The 17,225-nt window shown below is 41.3% G+C and overlaps 1 protein-coding gene across 1 annotated transcript; it reads right to left on the bottom strand.

Moving 5' to 3' along the window:
- Nucleotides 1-2,987: 2,987 nt before the first annotated feature.
- LOC115763441 (neurogenic protein big brain) lies at nt 2,988-14,888 on the bottom strand. Its single transcript, XM_030706006.1, has 5 exons — nt 14,640-14,888; nt 12,995-13,161; nt 11,974-12,100; nt 5,452-5,659; nt 2,988-4,877 (listed from the first exon to the last, which is right to left on the bottom strand). The coding sequence occupies exons 1-5, from the start codon at nt 14,828-14,830 to the stop codon at nt 3,474-3,476; spliced, it is 2,097 nt and encodes a 698-aa protein (XP_030561866.1). The 5' UTR covers nt 14,831-14,888; the 3' UTR covers nt 2,988-3,473.
- Between the last annotated feature and the right edge of the window lie 2,337 nt (nt 14,889-17,225).

Raw genomic sequence — 17,225 nt, 5'->3', positions numbered from 1 at the left:
GGATATCGATATCGATTTTAATCGATTGCTTGGAAACGGAGTAAGTTATCGATTATCGGAAACAAACTCGATCTGCGCGGGAACTAGGAGCATCTACATCTAAAATTTGAGTCTCTAGCTCTCATAGGTTCTGAGATCCTTGCGTTCATACATACGGACGGACGGACAGACAGACGGACATGGCTAGACCGACTCGGCTATTGATGCTGATCAAGAATATATATACTTTATGGGGTCGGAGAAGCTTCCCTCTGCCTGTTACATACATTTGGATTTTGCACAAATACAATATACCCTTATACCCATTTTTGATGGGTTCAGGGTATACTCATCGCAAAAGTTTCGATTCATATCGTTTTGGAACGTCATATCTCCGCGCGGAGTTATATCGTTTTGGAACGTCATATCTCCGCGCGGAGTTATGTCGTTTTGGAATGTTTGATGATTTTTTTGAAAATCTCGGGTAAATATAATCTCATTTTAAAATGTTATACCTTTTTGAATGCGTACGGATCCCTACTATCATATGGCATTCATTAAAAAAAAGTAGTTGGCCAAAACACGTTTCGCTTGCAAAGTCCACCTTTTTTGGAGTATCTCAAGTGAGATTCATTAAATTATGCTAAACGAAGTACTGTCCCAATCGAGCTCTCTCCACTGGATTTATTCAAGCCATATAAATAGGTAGATTTATCTAAATCAATATACTTACTTTGCATACCCAAGCCATTTGCATGACATAATATTAAACAAGTAAGAGGTTCTAGTCGGGAGCTCCCTTCTCTATATTCTATTTTTGAAGCTATATGTCAAGTTTGGTGACTCTAGCTCTTATTATTTACCAAAATTGCCCAAAAAACAGGATAGCGATATCGATTTTTATCGATTGCTTGGAAACGGAGTAAGTTATCGATTATCGATTATTGTATTTTCACAAATACAATATACCATTATACCCATTTTTAATGGGTTCAGGGTATAATAAAAACAAATTTGTGTTTGATTCCAAAGCGTTTTAGCTTAATATACAAAATTTAAATTAAAGATCTTACAGATCGAATACTTCTTAACTTTAAGCCCAAAAACCTAATGCTCATCTTAATATAAAAGTTCAAAAGAGCTAAGAACAGCGCTGACAGCGTCTCTCGGAATTTGATTGGTTAACAGCTCATTCTTGAGAAGACCTTCCACTGAGGCAGTCAATGCGGATAGTACTTGAATCAAAACGCTTTGATGCATTGGCTTCTGCTCCTTGGGTGACCAGGATTTGCTAGCCAACACCAGCGGGCCCAAATATCGTTCTAGTTCCTCCATGAGCTCCGTATAGTGATTCAATTCGCTTTGTTCGGAGCACGGCAACAGCAGCGCGGCGACCTCAATGGGTGCATTTTCATTGGGAAGCACGCAGCCGGCCCAAATGACATGGCCCCGATGGAAGGTGCGCTGTATGCGCAGATAACGTCCTGGAAACTGCTCAGCCAGTGGCTGCTGTGGCAGAACATTAGTCAGTATATTGGAATTGACTATGAAGAGCTGGTGAAAGCTTTTGAAGAATGTATGGGTGGTAAAGTGTTCCATGCAGGACAGCTCGCTAATTGACTTGGAGCTAAGTCGCCAGGGTGAATCGAAATCCAGATGTAAAGTGGACCGGGTTCCGTCGATGTACAGATGACGACAGGCCTCTGCCAAGTTGTTCTTAAAGAATCCAAGCAGTTGCAAGGCATCGCAGTCCGACAGCTGATAAAGTTCTTTGGCTATCTGCAAATACTCTCTTAACTTGAGTGTATTCCACTTTTCCGGTTGTAGGCTGTTGATGGCGTAATATCCGTCAATCGACGGAAACAAATTAGATCGTTCATCCAGCTCGCACGTGTTTCCCAAATTTGTGGTCAGGACAACTCTGAGACGTTTCCGTATTGTTGTTGGCGTTGGTGTTGCCACAGCGATTCGGGTGCACATATTCCTTGGGGACATGCTGCGGTCCGAGTTTAAGTTGTAAAGACACCTTTGCATGGTCAAATGTTAAATATTCACTGTTTATTTATGCAAATACAAAAAAAGCGCTACAGCAGTGTTTTAAAGTACGTGCATAACTTTGCGATTTCTTAGCACTAATTTCGCAGTCTTGCATAATTGTGCAGCACTGCAACAAGGGTATTTCTGCCTTTAGGGAAATTTCAGTTGTAAACTTTATGCTTTGTATGCGTATGTGTAGAATTATACCTTTATTAGAGTTGACAGTAAGATACTGTAATTGCCGCAACTAGAACAACTTTCCTCGTATGGTTATTTACATGTCCCTGTGACATTAACTGGCAGCTGGCAGCGAACCAACTGTGCAGCTCGTTACTCTAGCCTTCAAAATGTTTGGCAACTTTTACCATTGTAGTTTCCACATTTTGTTCTTAAATTAGAGAGTATTTTAGGCATGCTCTCAATTGAATTTAATTTAATAAATGTTTTTATCTAGGTTACAGAACAGTTCTTGTATTTGATATACATATATATATCTTGGTTTTCTTTTCCAATGCTATCAATACACATTGTATTACAATTAATAGTAAGCATTAATCATGAGTAATGTATTTATTTGTATATTACCTATATATGCTATATAGATGTCGACTTTTATGCATATTAGCCTAACATTTACATAAATATCGTTAATAGTAACATTTACTTTAAATATTCATCAGTATTTATGTATATACAAACTTATAAGTGGTTCATGAAACAATTTAATTTAGGTCTTAAAAAAAATTAAAAATTTGACATTTAAATAATTTGAAGATATTACAAATGTGACGCTGAGAAAAAAATAATAATAGAATTAATTATGTTGCTTATCAGTAAATTGAGCTTGATATCAAAAGAAAAAATTGTTAAAGAAATTTTGAATATTTGAATACAGTATTCAAAATGAAATATCCAATTCGAATTAAAAAAAATGAAAACAACAAAATTAATAAAAATGCTTGGAAATTCGTGAGACCTAATTAATGTATGGGCTATATTTTAGTGAAAGAATATCTTATATACGATTATTCCATGATATAGAACAGTATTAAGTATAGGTAGGATTCGGGTGTTACGGATATTCTATTGTGACTTAAGGTTATCGTTGTTGCTGTTGCTAGGTGTGAGTTCCGTTTTACTTGTCGTATATTATTAATACATTGTGGCTATGTTTCGATTGTTATCTCTAGGCTTTCTATAGCTTTCTATATATATATATATATATATATCTAAACTGCACTTAACGTGTTGGGTGTTGGGTTGAGCTAAATGCTAGGACTTTGCGCACGTTTCCTTTGGATGCCCGGACAACTATTGTTGTTAGCTGTGAGCTAAAACAAACTGCTCTGCTTGGCTAGGCTGCAGCTGTGCAGGGTCATGGTGCCCGCGGGATGGATCGCGAGGGCGGCGTGTATTGTTGGCGGCGGCGTCGTTACGGGGCCCCAGGAGAGCCGCTTTCAGTTCGGTCGCAATGGCAACATGCCATAATGCTGCTGATGCGCCTGCTGCTGCTGCTGCATCATCATTTGCTGCTGCTGCTGTTGTTGCTGCTGCTGTGCTGTTGAGGTCGTGATCGTCGTGGGCACCTGCGATGTGGTATAGGTAACGGCACAGGTAGCCGGCTGCGAAACGACAACGGGTGCGCTCACCTTGCGCTCCGATTGCGTGCGTATGGGCTGTGGATGAGCCGCATTGGGTTGAGGCGGTGGCGCATACATCAGCATGGGAGGCGGCGGCGGGGAGGGCTCCACGCTGGGATGACGCGCTGGCGGCGTGACTGCCGACCCATGATACGACCCATACGAACTGTCATCGGATTGCGCCGACTGGCCACGATTGCGCGGACCGGTCATGCCATAGAGCTGCTGCTGCTGCTGATCCCGACGCTCGAACTTGTGATTGCCATCCAACGGTGTGGGATTGTTGCGTGAACCATAGACCGGCTGGAAGCCCTGTGGTTGCGCCTGTGGCTCCGACATGATCTGCGCTCCTTGATGCAGTTGCTGCTGTTGCTGCTGCTGCTGTTGTTGTTGTTGCATGCCAACTGGCGCCTGCTGTTGCTGCTGCTGCTGCTGTTGTTGTTGCTGCTGCAGAGGTTGCTGCTGTCCGCGCATGGATCCACGCATGGCATAGATGCTCTCTGTACGCTGTTGCATTTGATTCTGCACGTTCTGGTTTTGCAGATGAGACGATTGAGTTGCCGTGACTGCCTGCTGATGCTGTTGTTGTTGCTGCTGCTGTTGTTGCTGCTGCTGCTGCTGGTGTGTGCGTAGTGGGTAGAGGCTCTGTGCTGGGACCAGCGGTCCAGGACGTGGCACAATGTCACGATTGATGGCCGTATTGCTCTTGGCATACACCGACTGCGAGCGGTTCAGATTGCTGCGGGTCAACGTGGGCGAGCGGCAGTAGAGCGACCGAGTGCCGCCATAGAGCGGCTCCTGTTGCTGCTGCTCGTACTTGGAGGAGAGCGGCGGTGCGGTGTACAGATTCTGGCAGTAGTTGCCAGCGCCTGCGTTGACCACGCCCATTTGCGCCATGTTGGCAGCGGCATGCTGAGCCGCCGCGGCACCGCCACCATTCGATTGCCCACGCGGATAGGTGCCTTGGGATTGCTGATACTTATTCGGCTTCTCCATGTCCATGTCGTAATTGAGCTCATCCTCGGAGTGTATGGAGCTCGAGTCGTTGTCAATGCTGCCCTTGGCATGTCGCACACTGCGCCGAGAGCTGAATATGTGCTCATATACCAGGCCGGAGGCCATGCCGCCAACGAGTGGACCGAACCAGTATACCCAATGGTTGTCCCATTTGTTGAGCACAAACGATGGACCCAAAGAACGCGCCGGGTTCAGATATGGCATCTGCAATGAATCAGAGACAAGGTTCAAGTGTTAGAAACATTTGGGATATGGAAGTAGAACGGGGAGTATACAACAAAAAACTTTTCCTAACAAGGAGAACATTGAAATCATACAAAAATATATAAGTCTATAAATTTATATTTACTGAAACCCATTCTGAATTGCTTGAATATTTTATTTTTTAGATTTTTTTTCGATTTATAAATTAAGGAGCCGCATTCCAATCAATAAATTGGTTAATATTAATTTTTTGATTGCGTGTTCGCAAGTCCGAAATCGTAATTCAAATCGATATAAATTGCATTTTATCGTGCAGCTTTTAAATCTGGCTAAATATTTGCTTTTCATTTCAGGACTGAGCCCAGCTCGACCCTGACTTGCGACTAAATTAATTATCTCTCCCAATTTCTCGGTCCCTTTGTTGACTGCCTGCCTGCCTGTGCCTGTCACGCTGCGATTTTTGCACCATAAAAATGCCTAAACGGCAGGTGCGTTTTGACTCGACTCTCGACTCCAGCGATGCGGGATTTTCGCCGAAGCATTCCTCAAGCATCATTATCAATGTCAAACTTACCGACACAAAGCAGCAGGCGCTGTATGCCGCGCCGATGGCGAACGCCGAATTGCCCATGAACTTCTTAATGGCATCGGTGGAGACGAAATAGCAGAGCACCACGACAAAAGTCAGTATGAATTCCACGCCGAAGCGTTCCCAGGCGGCCAGCGCGGCGCTGTGAGAGATCGCCGCTTGCAGATTGCCCTGGTAGCCCGGCACGGTGACACTGCGAACGAGAACGAGAGAGAGAGAGCAAACCATTTCCATTGATTACTGATTGCGAATTGACAAAAGTTTACCACTCATATAATAATTTATATCATGCTATACTATGCCTATGACGGCGGGTCGTCAACCCCACTCACAGGCCTCAACATTCACCTCACACAAGTACATATAGATATAGTAGGCAGAGACAACACATAATTTAGATTGCCAAAGTTTCAATTGGCAAGTGGCAAAAGTTGTTGCCTATTTCTAGGCTGTGTGCGGTGTAAAAGTTTTTGAGCTTCTTTCTGATTTATGAACAATTCAACTTTCATGATAATGTTAATGAGTTTAACGACATGCAGCTGGTGTCAAGTTATTAGCTTGTAAAAAGCAAAGAGCACAGAAAGTAGACAGTTTACTTTGCGCTGAGTTGTTAACATGTTTTAAAAATTAACAGGTAGCTTAGCTTCCTGTTAAATATCTTGCAAGGAGGAATTACAATGTTGCCAGCTAATAACAGTTGCAGTTAACAGTGCGTTTTTCTTATGGCGTTGCCACTATTTCAGAAGTTTTAAGAATCCATTTAAAATATATAAGAAATTAAAACTGCAAAAATATGAAAAAGTTTATCATTTAGTAAACGGTTAGCTTAAATATATTTTTAAGCTGACATAAATGCATGTTTAAACTGTCAAATATACACGACATAAGCAATAACAGTGTTGGTAAATTTCTCACTTTCACACATTATGAGAAATGCTGAATAAATATTTGTTGAGCTTTCTCTAGACGTAGACGTGAGCAAGTGCACACCGCAACGACAATTGCAGCACATCACCGGAAGATTGAATAACTGCGAAAATCCGGAAATAAACGCTTTCGCAATGCACTTAAAAGTACTTGAGCAAATAGAATGAACAGCCAGTGCCGGAGTTTTAGCACTCACTCAAACTGAAATGCGCTGCCAATGGACACAAATGGCATTGAGCGAGTGGGTGAAGGAGGAGCAGGATGCCGGGATCTTTGGCAGGAGCAGGTGCAAAAAGTGCAAAGGTGAGCGCGGGACATATCTCTGCCGGCTTAGCGGCAATAAGCGGCAGCTTTGCTGGCAAACAGCTCTGCCAATAGAAAATATGAAAAGCTCAAGCTTGAAAGAAAAATGCAGAGTGTGTGTGTGGAGATATTTTACAACCATGTGCTATGCACACATAATACCGCTGACCAAAACAATTTTTCACTTGGCTGAACATTTATTAAAAATTGATCGCAAAAAACGAAAAGTGAGCATATTGCAGACGGGTGAACTCGACTGCACAACATTCGCTCACACTAACAGAGTATTGCGACATATTCCAGCTCTGTGGTGGATATAAATGTTAGCGATTCATGAGACGATCTTTAGGAGAGTTCATCAGTAATTCACCATAGCTTTAAAGCTGTGGTAGATACCAAGCCTCATGCGGGCACTTTGAGCACATACGCAATAAAAAGTACATAAATATTTCAAATTTCAAATCTCCAACTTCAATAGTTTCGAAAACCCAATATACTCTTTTCATTTTGTGAACGAGTGTACAAATATTCCTTTGCTTATTGCTGCGTTAGTTTGATTTTCGAACTTATTTTCTCGCTTACTCATAAATGTATAAAGTGCTAATTTTACAGAGCAGCGATAGGGGGGAACAACACAAAACAAACACGCACACACACACATGCACACACACTAACAGCTAAGTAGCAGGAAATAGCAAAATGTTGCCACAAGTTTATGTGCCGTTAAGCTTTGCAGCATCTCTTCCTGACCAAAATTGTTTGCGCACGATAAAGGCAAACAAAAAGCAAAATACAACTAAAGCAGCACAAAAAAGAAAAACAAGGAAAAATGAAAATAAACATATATTAAAAGCTTACAACAAACTGCAAACTTGAACTATGGCAGTAGTTCCCAAATGTGCGAGAGTGTGTTTCCGTGTGTGTGGCCGAGTGTGTGTGTGCGTGTGTGTGCGTGTGTGTGCTTGGTTTAAAAAGGAAACACATTGCCTCGCACATTTGTTGGCCACCACATCCGCATGGAAAGTGAGGTTATGTGTTATGCTTGTGGTCTGAGGTCTGAGGGGACACGCGTGTGAGTTGCTTTGGGGAGCGGGGAATATTAACATTCGGACTGACTCTATGCGGGAGTTATTGTCTTTGGCATTTCATAATAGTTGTGCATAATCGAAGAACTTTGCGAGTAAAAGCTGAAGAACTAACACGGATTCGTTGTAAATTATGCAATTTATAAACTATTCCAAGTGCTCTTTAATTGCAAATTCAACACACACGAACATATAGGTGGAAATACAATTAAAACTCCCCATAAATATTCATACAGTGGCCGCAATTTATTGACTGTGCCACAAAGCAATTAATTATAAATTTCAAGTAATTATTTTGTCACCACACTGGCCACAAAATAATGTACAACAGTTGCAGCTACAGATACAGATTGAATGGAAGCTGTGCTGGCTTCAATTGCGCTTCAGGTGAAGTGTGTCAGGTGTGTGGCATGTAACTGGACCAGCTGTGCAGGGCGCAACAGCCGGAAGCGCCAAACAGGATGCCATTTCCATGTAGCTAGCGATAAGCCGAAAGCGGCATCAAAACGAATTACTAAACGCAACTGTGCACAGATTCCATTTCGTAATTGAATTGCCTATGTGACACGAATTGATTTTGGATATCGATTTGTGCCCTTTTCATGCAGGAAGCGCACTTCCATGCTAGATACAAATCAACTCGCCTAATGAATGCATAAGCCGCGATTTCAACTCCCAGGCACAGGCACAGTCCGAGTCCCAGTTTCAGTCCGTTTAAATTCAAATTTCGACTTGAAAATCCTGTTTTTTTGTGTATCTCCCTCTCTTGTGGAACCACTGTAATTTTTGGGCGGCAGGTGTGTGCCTGGCCTGAGCTCGTTTATGTGCCGCTTTTTCCAGCTGCCCTTTCTGGCTGACCAACCAGAAAGGAGCAGCGCCGGCGAGACACGTGTTTGATTTCAAGTTTCCGACGCATCCTGCGCAGGCGCAACGACAACGACGAGATCGGTGACGGAGACAGAGACGGGGACGGAGCATGGGACGGTAGCGGGCAGTCACGAAAGACGGCAACCAGTTGAACAAAGGCCAATGGCAATGTTAATTATGCGTTTTTCGGGCTCTACCTGATTTTTATCTGCCATCATCTGCAAAGGCTGCTCGGGCATAATTTGGAACGTGCTTGGCGCACGTTCGGCCGGCCAAAATGAAAGGCAAAACCAAGCTGTGTACTGAATCCTCATTGAAAATCCTCGGAACGCAACTGGCATAACAATAACTAAGCGAACGAGATCTTAAAATATCGCATAGCCGGATATCGATACTTCAAAATGCTGCGGGTCTGTCAGACACTTTTCGAAGAGTTTTTACAAAATACGAAAAAAAAAAAATGGATGGAAAAAATGTAAAATAATAAAGCGAGCTGCCTTCAAGTGCATTTCAGCTCCAGCATTTGTCTTGCCCACGCTCCGCCGCACATGCGACACATGTCTGGCAATTACGGGGGCTAGAGGCGACAATTGATATGTGACAGCGCCGTGGAGAGTGCCTGAGGAAGTGCCACAACTCACAACTCTATAAGCTCTAAAGTTAGCTGGCAGCTAATTCTCAACCCTAGTTGTAGCTCTGGGATATAGAATAAGAGCCCCAATTCAAGTACGGGTTCATTGCTGCTTTGCTAATTTGAACATGCTAAACATAACTAATTTTCCAAAAGTCTCCAGATACAAAAACTCCTAACTAACACATAAAACTCTAAAAGAGAAGAGGAAGAAGTGCCTACCCCTACATTTTGATTTAAGAGTATATGATAAAGAAGGTTAGAAATTCGTAGCTTGGCTCAAATGTACGTCCGACAATATATAAAAAACAAAATACAATATGTCAGTAAATATTTGTTTGTTTGCCTTCAAGCTCTTGCTTCCTAGAAGTATATTATAGAATTTTAAATAGATTCTTGAAAATAAGCTTGAAGTAGGTCGAATGATTCGTTACGTTTGCGAAAGAAGTGAAAATTATATTTGCCCTTCTCTTAGGGCTGATCTGTTCTATTAATAATAAAATATATGAGCCTAAACTTTGGCAACTTATTTATTTGGGCAAATGATGCGAAGGCATGCATGTTTCTAAGATATCAGCTCTGTGGCTAAAAGAAGGGCCAAAGTTTCGCAGAAACTTCTAATTTGTGCAGTGAATTTCGTGCTTGGCTTAAAATTGAAGACGTCTTTAGTTTCGTGCTGGCTTCAATCTCGGCTAGAGCCCATCAATCAAACGACCGGGGCGAGAACTAATAAATTCCCCAAAACCACAAAATCGACTGCCAAATCTAAACCAATTAATCAACACACACACGCACACTACTTGATAGAGATACTTTTGGAAACATATGTTTCGACTAAAACACAACTCGAACTCGACCGGGACCCTTGTGGAAGATGCAGAACGAAACAGCACAAAAAAAAAAAAAAAAGCAAAAGATACGAACCTGATCGGACTGGCAGCTGAAACATGTTTCGGTTGCAGCGGCTACTCGGATTGCGCGTCTCTAGAAAGCAAAGATGCCAATGCACTTAAAAAACAACAACAAAAAATGAGCCAGGGGTAAAATCAACAGCAAAACAGATGTTGAACAGACCCAGAGACATCGAGGGGCAGGCTGCGCAGGCGCATTAACTTTCCAAAAAGGAGTTCAACGCACAACAACAAAAAATGGGAGCGAAATTTTTTCTAAAAACGCTGCGCAGTCGCAAACGAAGTTGCAGAAGATATTTTTCTTCTCTCTCTCTCGAGGACAAAGACTGTTATTCCACACGCATATCCTGCGCAGAGTTTGTTATCTAGGCATAAAAGACGCTGACGGGCTGTAGAAAGATTTGATTGTGCGTATCCTCGCGCGCGTATGTGTGTGTGTGTGTTGGTGTGTATCTAGGCAGCACTTGGTGCTGGCCTCGACAAAGGAAGCCGGCCCTGACAACAACGCATTTTCAAAAATGGGAAATCACGTCGCCAGCAGCGGCAGATGTTTTCTCTCCAGTAGATAAACGTGGGTAGACACAGCAACTCCTAGGTAAGGCAAGGTAAGTAGATCTACCTGCGTGCTATGCAGGTGCTTGTGCGTAGCGATGTGTGTGTGTGTGTGATTGTGTGTGTGTGCAGAGGACACGTCGTTTACCTGCATATCCTATTTATACATTTCTCTAGCTCTTTCCCCTCTTTTTTTTTGTTTTTGCACATAAACTTCGTATTTCCTGTAAATGGTTTTTGGTAAAGTGTCCTTGTGTACAGTCACCGCATCAGGCGTTAGTGATTTCGAGTGACATTGAGCACCTTGTTGGATTTAATTCGGAAATTGTTTAGCATAGCATATCCTGCTGCTGCACCTAAGCCCAGCTCTGTCCCTGCCCGGTCAAAGATACTTTACATTGAAATGTATTTCATGCTCAATGCAATTTACCCAGAACCAATGCAGCTTAAAGTAAAGGCTGTGCGATTCTACTGGCAAGTTATAAAGTTATTTGGAAATACTTGGCAGCTGCAATGATGACAACAGCAACAACTCAAAGAGTTGCATGATATAAAATTCCAATCTATTTGCTATACACTGAGAGAAAAATATTAAGGCAAAACAAGTAATCTAGCAATATGATTGCAGAACATACAATTTCAGCATATTAGAAATTGATCGAAATATTTAACAGACATGCAAAATTGTTAAGCCAAGAAAGAGAAACTTATTCCAGAGAAAAGTCCATTATCAAATTTAAATTTTGAGTAATAAGACTTTTATCTTGACATATAAATAAGCAATAATAAAGTATATATATTTTTGCTTATGCAAATATATTGCATACGATAGAGTTTGATCTTTATAAAAATAAATATATTAATGTCGCTTTAATGTAATTTAATTAAATTATTTTTTTCAAGAATAAAAGTATGAGAATTAAGGCAACATTTGTTTGAAAGAATATAAATCCTTTTAGTTCTTTCGTCCACAAAAATTAAAAAAAATAGTAAAATTTAAAAATCATATTTGCAATTAAATTTGAAAAACTAATAAACTTTGGTCTATTTAAAATTTAGAGATTGTTATAATCCAACTAATCTACCAGCAAACATTCAGGACTTATGTTACAGAATACAAATTGCGTATTCACAGACAAGTCCAAACTCAATTTGTGGAAGTTCTAATTTCTGAGCGACCAATTAATCAGCTTAGCGCTTTGCTAAATACTTGGATATTCATTTGACTCACCCATAGAGTAAGGCGGCACCTGCGATGCCTCCGCCGCACTGGGCGGTCATGTACATGGCAGCTCGGATTGGGGAGATGCTGCGCACCACGCAGCAGGCCAAAGTTACGGCCGGATTGATGTGAGCGCCTGTGTAGGAAAGGAAAATGTCAGATAAGTGGATTAATCATTAAATATTTAACAAGTAAAAAGTTGCCGCTGTTGCAGGTAAATTACCATAAAAAAAAGATGTCATGTTATAGGTCTTAAAGTGTCAAAGCGAGCAAAATAATAGAGAAATGCGAGCAAATAAACTTTATAACAATTTATATATGACTACGAATGTGCTCTCCTTACGGGCATTGACAGCAATCAGCTGACCCTACCATAAAATATGTAAATAATATTTTTTTTTTTTTGACACTTTCGGGGAATATATCATTTCCAGGGTGGATGAGTTGAAGAGCTGACATCATAACTTAATGCGCAGCCAATTGGCTGTGAAAAAGAAAATATACAAAATGCAACTTGAAGGCAAAATCAAGAACACATGTTCTCGTTCTCCGGCGGACTGGGCGGACTGGGGCTCCCCCAACTGTTACTTTGGAGATATGTTGTTTTTGTGGAAACATTTAATTGCCCTGAATGTCAACGCAGATGAACTCAAATACACGGCCATGTTGTACAAAGCAGAAAAATAACAGAGAGACAAGAGTAGAGTGCGCCCGCCGAGATAAGAGGAGGACTGAAAAAGGAGTAGGAGTTGGAGTCAGCGACGGAGACGTGGACGTGGACGTGGGCGACAACCACAGTGCGTTGGCTTTTTGTAAATTAAAAAAAGAAAAATAATACAAAAAAATGGGGTTCTTGCGCCGGCTGCTGCTGCTGCTGCTGTTTGGTGGCAGCAGAATTCCCACGGGCGAGCTTGTGCCCAAACTCGCTCCAAAGAACAACAACAACAACAGCAACAACAAGCAGGCCGCAACAAAAACATGCAACACTTGTCGCCTGTTTATTCGTTTGTTTGTTTTGTGTTTGCCTTACCCGATATATGCAGAAAGCACTGCGTTAACGTGGCCATCGCCAGGCCGGAGGCGAGCGCCGTGGCCAGCAGCACGGAGGAGACGCTGGCACCCACACCGGCGCCCGCAGCTGCGCCACATACGATGAACACATACAGGAACGAGGCTAGGCACTCGCTGATGATGGATCTGCAAAGGCACAAAGAGAGACAGAGAGTGAAGAGTGAGGCACAGTTACTTCAGTCGGGGCATGTCATTTCATATGATTAAAGTAAATATTCAAGAAATTATGCTGCGCTACAAATTGCACACAATGTTCGCCTTGTTCGGCGCCTTCTTTCCAGAGGGGCGAGCACACAGTCACAGTCGAGCTTCCAGATGCAAACCCTAAATATCGCAACACCCGGGACAGCAGCTGCTGACTGCGGTCGTGCCCATTGCCGGAGGTCTTTGCTGGACAGCCCAGCGCAAACATGAACAAACATGAGCCTCCAGCTGCCCGGGCTCCACGGAGATAACAAAAAATCAAACAAACTGCAGCGCAGCCAACAGCAACATTCGAGGGCCAGCTGCAATTTGGCTGCCCAACTTTACGTTTGTTAATTTCCATAAAATTTCTTATTTAACTTTTGCATTCTGATGCAACTTATTGCCATGTGCCCAGCTCTAGCTTTTTATGCGGAGCTGCTGTCATGGACACGCAACTCATTAAAGCCAAACTTTTCTTTCAAATTCTAAAATCGAAAATAATTAATGAACGCACACAAAAAACCATACGAAACTTATGTAAACTGCGTTGGACAGCGTTGCCTTTTGCACTAACAATTAAATTACTCTTTGTCGACTTTCAACGAAATGTTAATTATGTGCAAATTTAATGCAGACTGACAATATTAAATTTCAATAAAGCACAACTTGGCGTTAATATTAAGACTTTTAATGGTTTCTGCTACACTAAAAGCAAGTATTTGTCTACAAATTATACATTTTAATTATGAAGAAATTAAGGCATAAAATAGTACTCAAATTCAACTGAGAACTATTACTAAGAGATCTTTTTTTCCCCAATTATTTCATGTCAGTGGAAATGAAAGCAAATTAAATAAAGAAAATGCATATTATTATTAGAGAAACTTTCTTATCTAGAGATTTTTAAGAAAACTCTCTTGATTCATAAACATGTGAGTTAAGTATATACTCAAATAAAAGTAAGGTATATTATAGTTGAATTTATGAAGTTTTGTAAGAACTGCAATCATTTAGATAAAAGTTAATATGTTCAAATATGTACAAAACAAAAAGTGTATGCAATTAAATGTTCAAAAATGGTTAATAATGCAAAAAACAATAAGTTAATAGATACAATTTGATTGATAAGCCATTATGCATATCTCATGATTATTAACAATATAATTCGCGCCTCGTTCAGCAATACACACTTTTTTGTAAAGTTTGGATAAATATTTGAGAGGTCCTCAAGTTTCTGGCAGAAGACAAACACCAAGCACTTAAATTTCACTTAGTTAAGCATTCTACAACTGGCCGCGTCTGCATTATGCACAAAAAGCCGCATTAAACAATAAACTGGGTAAACAATGGTTGCAACTATGAGAGGCTGACTTGCAGTGGAACGGACTAATGCTAATGGTTAGAAGCGAATGGCCCACCTCCAGAACTCCAGGGTGCGTATCTCGGCCTGCATGCTGCGCTTGGGCGCCTGCAGGGTGCTCGATAGTCGATTGTTGATGGCGTTCCCGTGCGAATCTTTGCGCATCGCCTCCAAGCGCTCAAACAATGTGACAATGTGATAGTCTATATTGTGCTCCAGCGGCATTGTGTGCAGACTCTCGTCGGCCATGGTTGGTGCCTCGTTGTTTATGTTTTCGATTCGAGTTGATGGCAGCGAGTTGGTTTTTGGCGCTGATTACTTGGCAAACAAGCGACACACGCGACACAGATGAATTAACGAAATTGTCTTAGGCAAACATTTTGTTCAGTTCGCTCGAAGAAAAACTTTGCACTCGCAAATTGCACTCAATTGATTTCAATTGCAACGACAGGCGACGGTACGATGTTTTTGAACTTTAACCGTTTTGGGTTTTTATTATGCTTGGATTCGACGCGAGAACACGACCGTACACAAGTGCGTATTGCGAGCGAATGCCGAACAAGTTGACGCCAAAAACTCACCATCAGCAACATCGGCTGAAACAACGCCACCACCACCACCATCACCACTGGCTGCTTAGGCAACTGCCCACACCACCGACGCAGCATTGTCTGTGGCCCTATGTTGAATAAGCAACCCTCGCAGCGCGGTGAAGTTGAGAATACGAAAGCCGAAACAGCCAACCTGTTGGTCAACATAAATGTCATTGCTGATGATGACGATGACGAGGACGATGATGATGTTGCTGTTAAAGATGATAATGCTGTTGTTGGTGGTTGGTTGCTTTTTCGGCAACTGGCAACATAATGAAAAGCGTCCGTAACTTGATTATGCAGCTATGATCAATAACACTGATTTAACGGGCAGACAACAACAACAACAACAACCCGAACCTGACTCGGACTCGGACTCCCAGGCTGCTCAAGCATCTGCTGGATGCTGGTCCTGAGCACATCTCAGCTTTCGTTGAATATGCATAAGTATTATGGTCTTTGATTTTACGGTACATTAATAAAATTAATATAATATTGATCAATGAAAAGTGCAGCATATGCTTAGGGTGATTCCAACGGGTGCTTAAATTTAAAATGGATATTAATAAGCCCAAAAATTTAAACTTTTAAGCCACAAGAAAAAAGTTGCAAACATAGAAGAAGAGCTAAAATGTTAAATGACTAATTGCAAGATATTATTCAAAGCATTGGCAAACATTATCATTAATAAATATAAAAAAATATAAATATAAAAACATGAGAAAATTAAATTTTTACATATATTCTATTTTTAGAATTATAAATCAACAATTAAAAAAAAGAAAATTATAGTTAAGATAAATTGAAAAGGAAATGACGGAATATTTTAAACAATAATTGTAAATAAATGTAAGATACCCGTAACGTACGTAAATGAAAATATAATAAAGAATTGAAATTTGTATTGTGAATATTAATCAAATTAAAGAATTTACAAAGAAAATAGCAAGTTAGAAAAATTAAATGATTAAGAACATTTGAAAAACATAGTCTACAATAACTCAAATTGTTTTAAAATGTTCTAAATATAAAAAGTTCTGTTGGGAAATAAATAAATATGAATTCACTTTTTAAACAGTTTTTATTTGTTTTACAGCTTTAAATAAAATAAGTGAGCACAGAATTTTAAATTCCTCGCATGACGAACCCTGGTCAATTTAAAAAACCAAAAGATTTTGACAAAAATAAAAAAGAATATCACATTTTACGCACCACTAAATACTATAATTATGAGCGTTCACCACTTGATACCTGTCGATTTTTAACCTGTCCGCATGCCAGCGTCTATATGGAGTAGGTGTGTGTGAGTGTGTGTGTGGAGGATGCCCCGCTGGATGGCATCGTGTGAGCTACATAGCGAGCCCAATGAGCTGTGAAAGTCAAGAGGCATACCAAAAAACCAAAGTGAAATCAATCACAAAACTGCAACAGGGCACAGTCTGCAGTGCAACAACAAAGGGGGGGAGGGGCGTTGCAGGAAAGCCACAGAGATTTTTGGCAGTGGCTCAGCTTTCGCAAAATCTTCGGATGGGGGGGCGGTAAGGACGTTTCCCAGATTGCGCCCTATATGGGCGGGCGGGACGAGCGACAGCGACGACGTCGACAAAGGGCAGTCTCTGAGCGTGGGAATTTTTGTTTTTGCACGCTCTTCTCTTTTTTTTTTTTTTTTGTTTTCTGGCAACGTCCAGTGTCAGTGCCTGGTCCAGGTCCAGGTCCACATCGAGGTCGCACGGGGTCGCTCTTCTTGCCAGTCGGCCGATCGGCTGGCTGCTCCGTCGTTGGTAATAATAAGATGTTTTGTTTCAATCACATCGTCGCATCATTGCCGTCTTGTATGCATATGCCCTGGCCGAGGGTGAAGGCGATCGTGTTGTGCTCTTTTACTTGGGATTCCTTGAACATTGCCCATATTTGTTGTTGTCTTCTTGTTGTACTTGGTTTTGGTTTTGATTTTGGCTGCTCTGTCTGCGCTTTTGTTGTTGCACTCGGCGGTGTGTAAAAGATCTTCTTTATTGTAGCTTGGCGGTTGTTCATGTTCTTGCTTTTGGTGT

The sequence above is a fragment of the Drosophila novamexicana genome, unplaced genomic scaffold (assembly GCF_003285875.2).
Source record: "Drosophila novamexicana strain 15010-1031.04,08,12 unplaced genomic scaffold, DnovRS2.1 tig00000739-arrow-arrow-pilon, whole genome shotgun sequence".
Taxonomy (NCBI): Eukaryota; Metazoa; Arthropoda; class Insecta; order Diptera; family Drosophilidae; genus Drosophila; species Drosophila novamexicana.
This window is presented reverse-complemented; position numbering and strand designations above follow the sequence as displayed.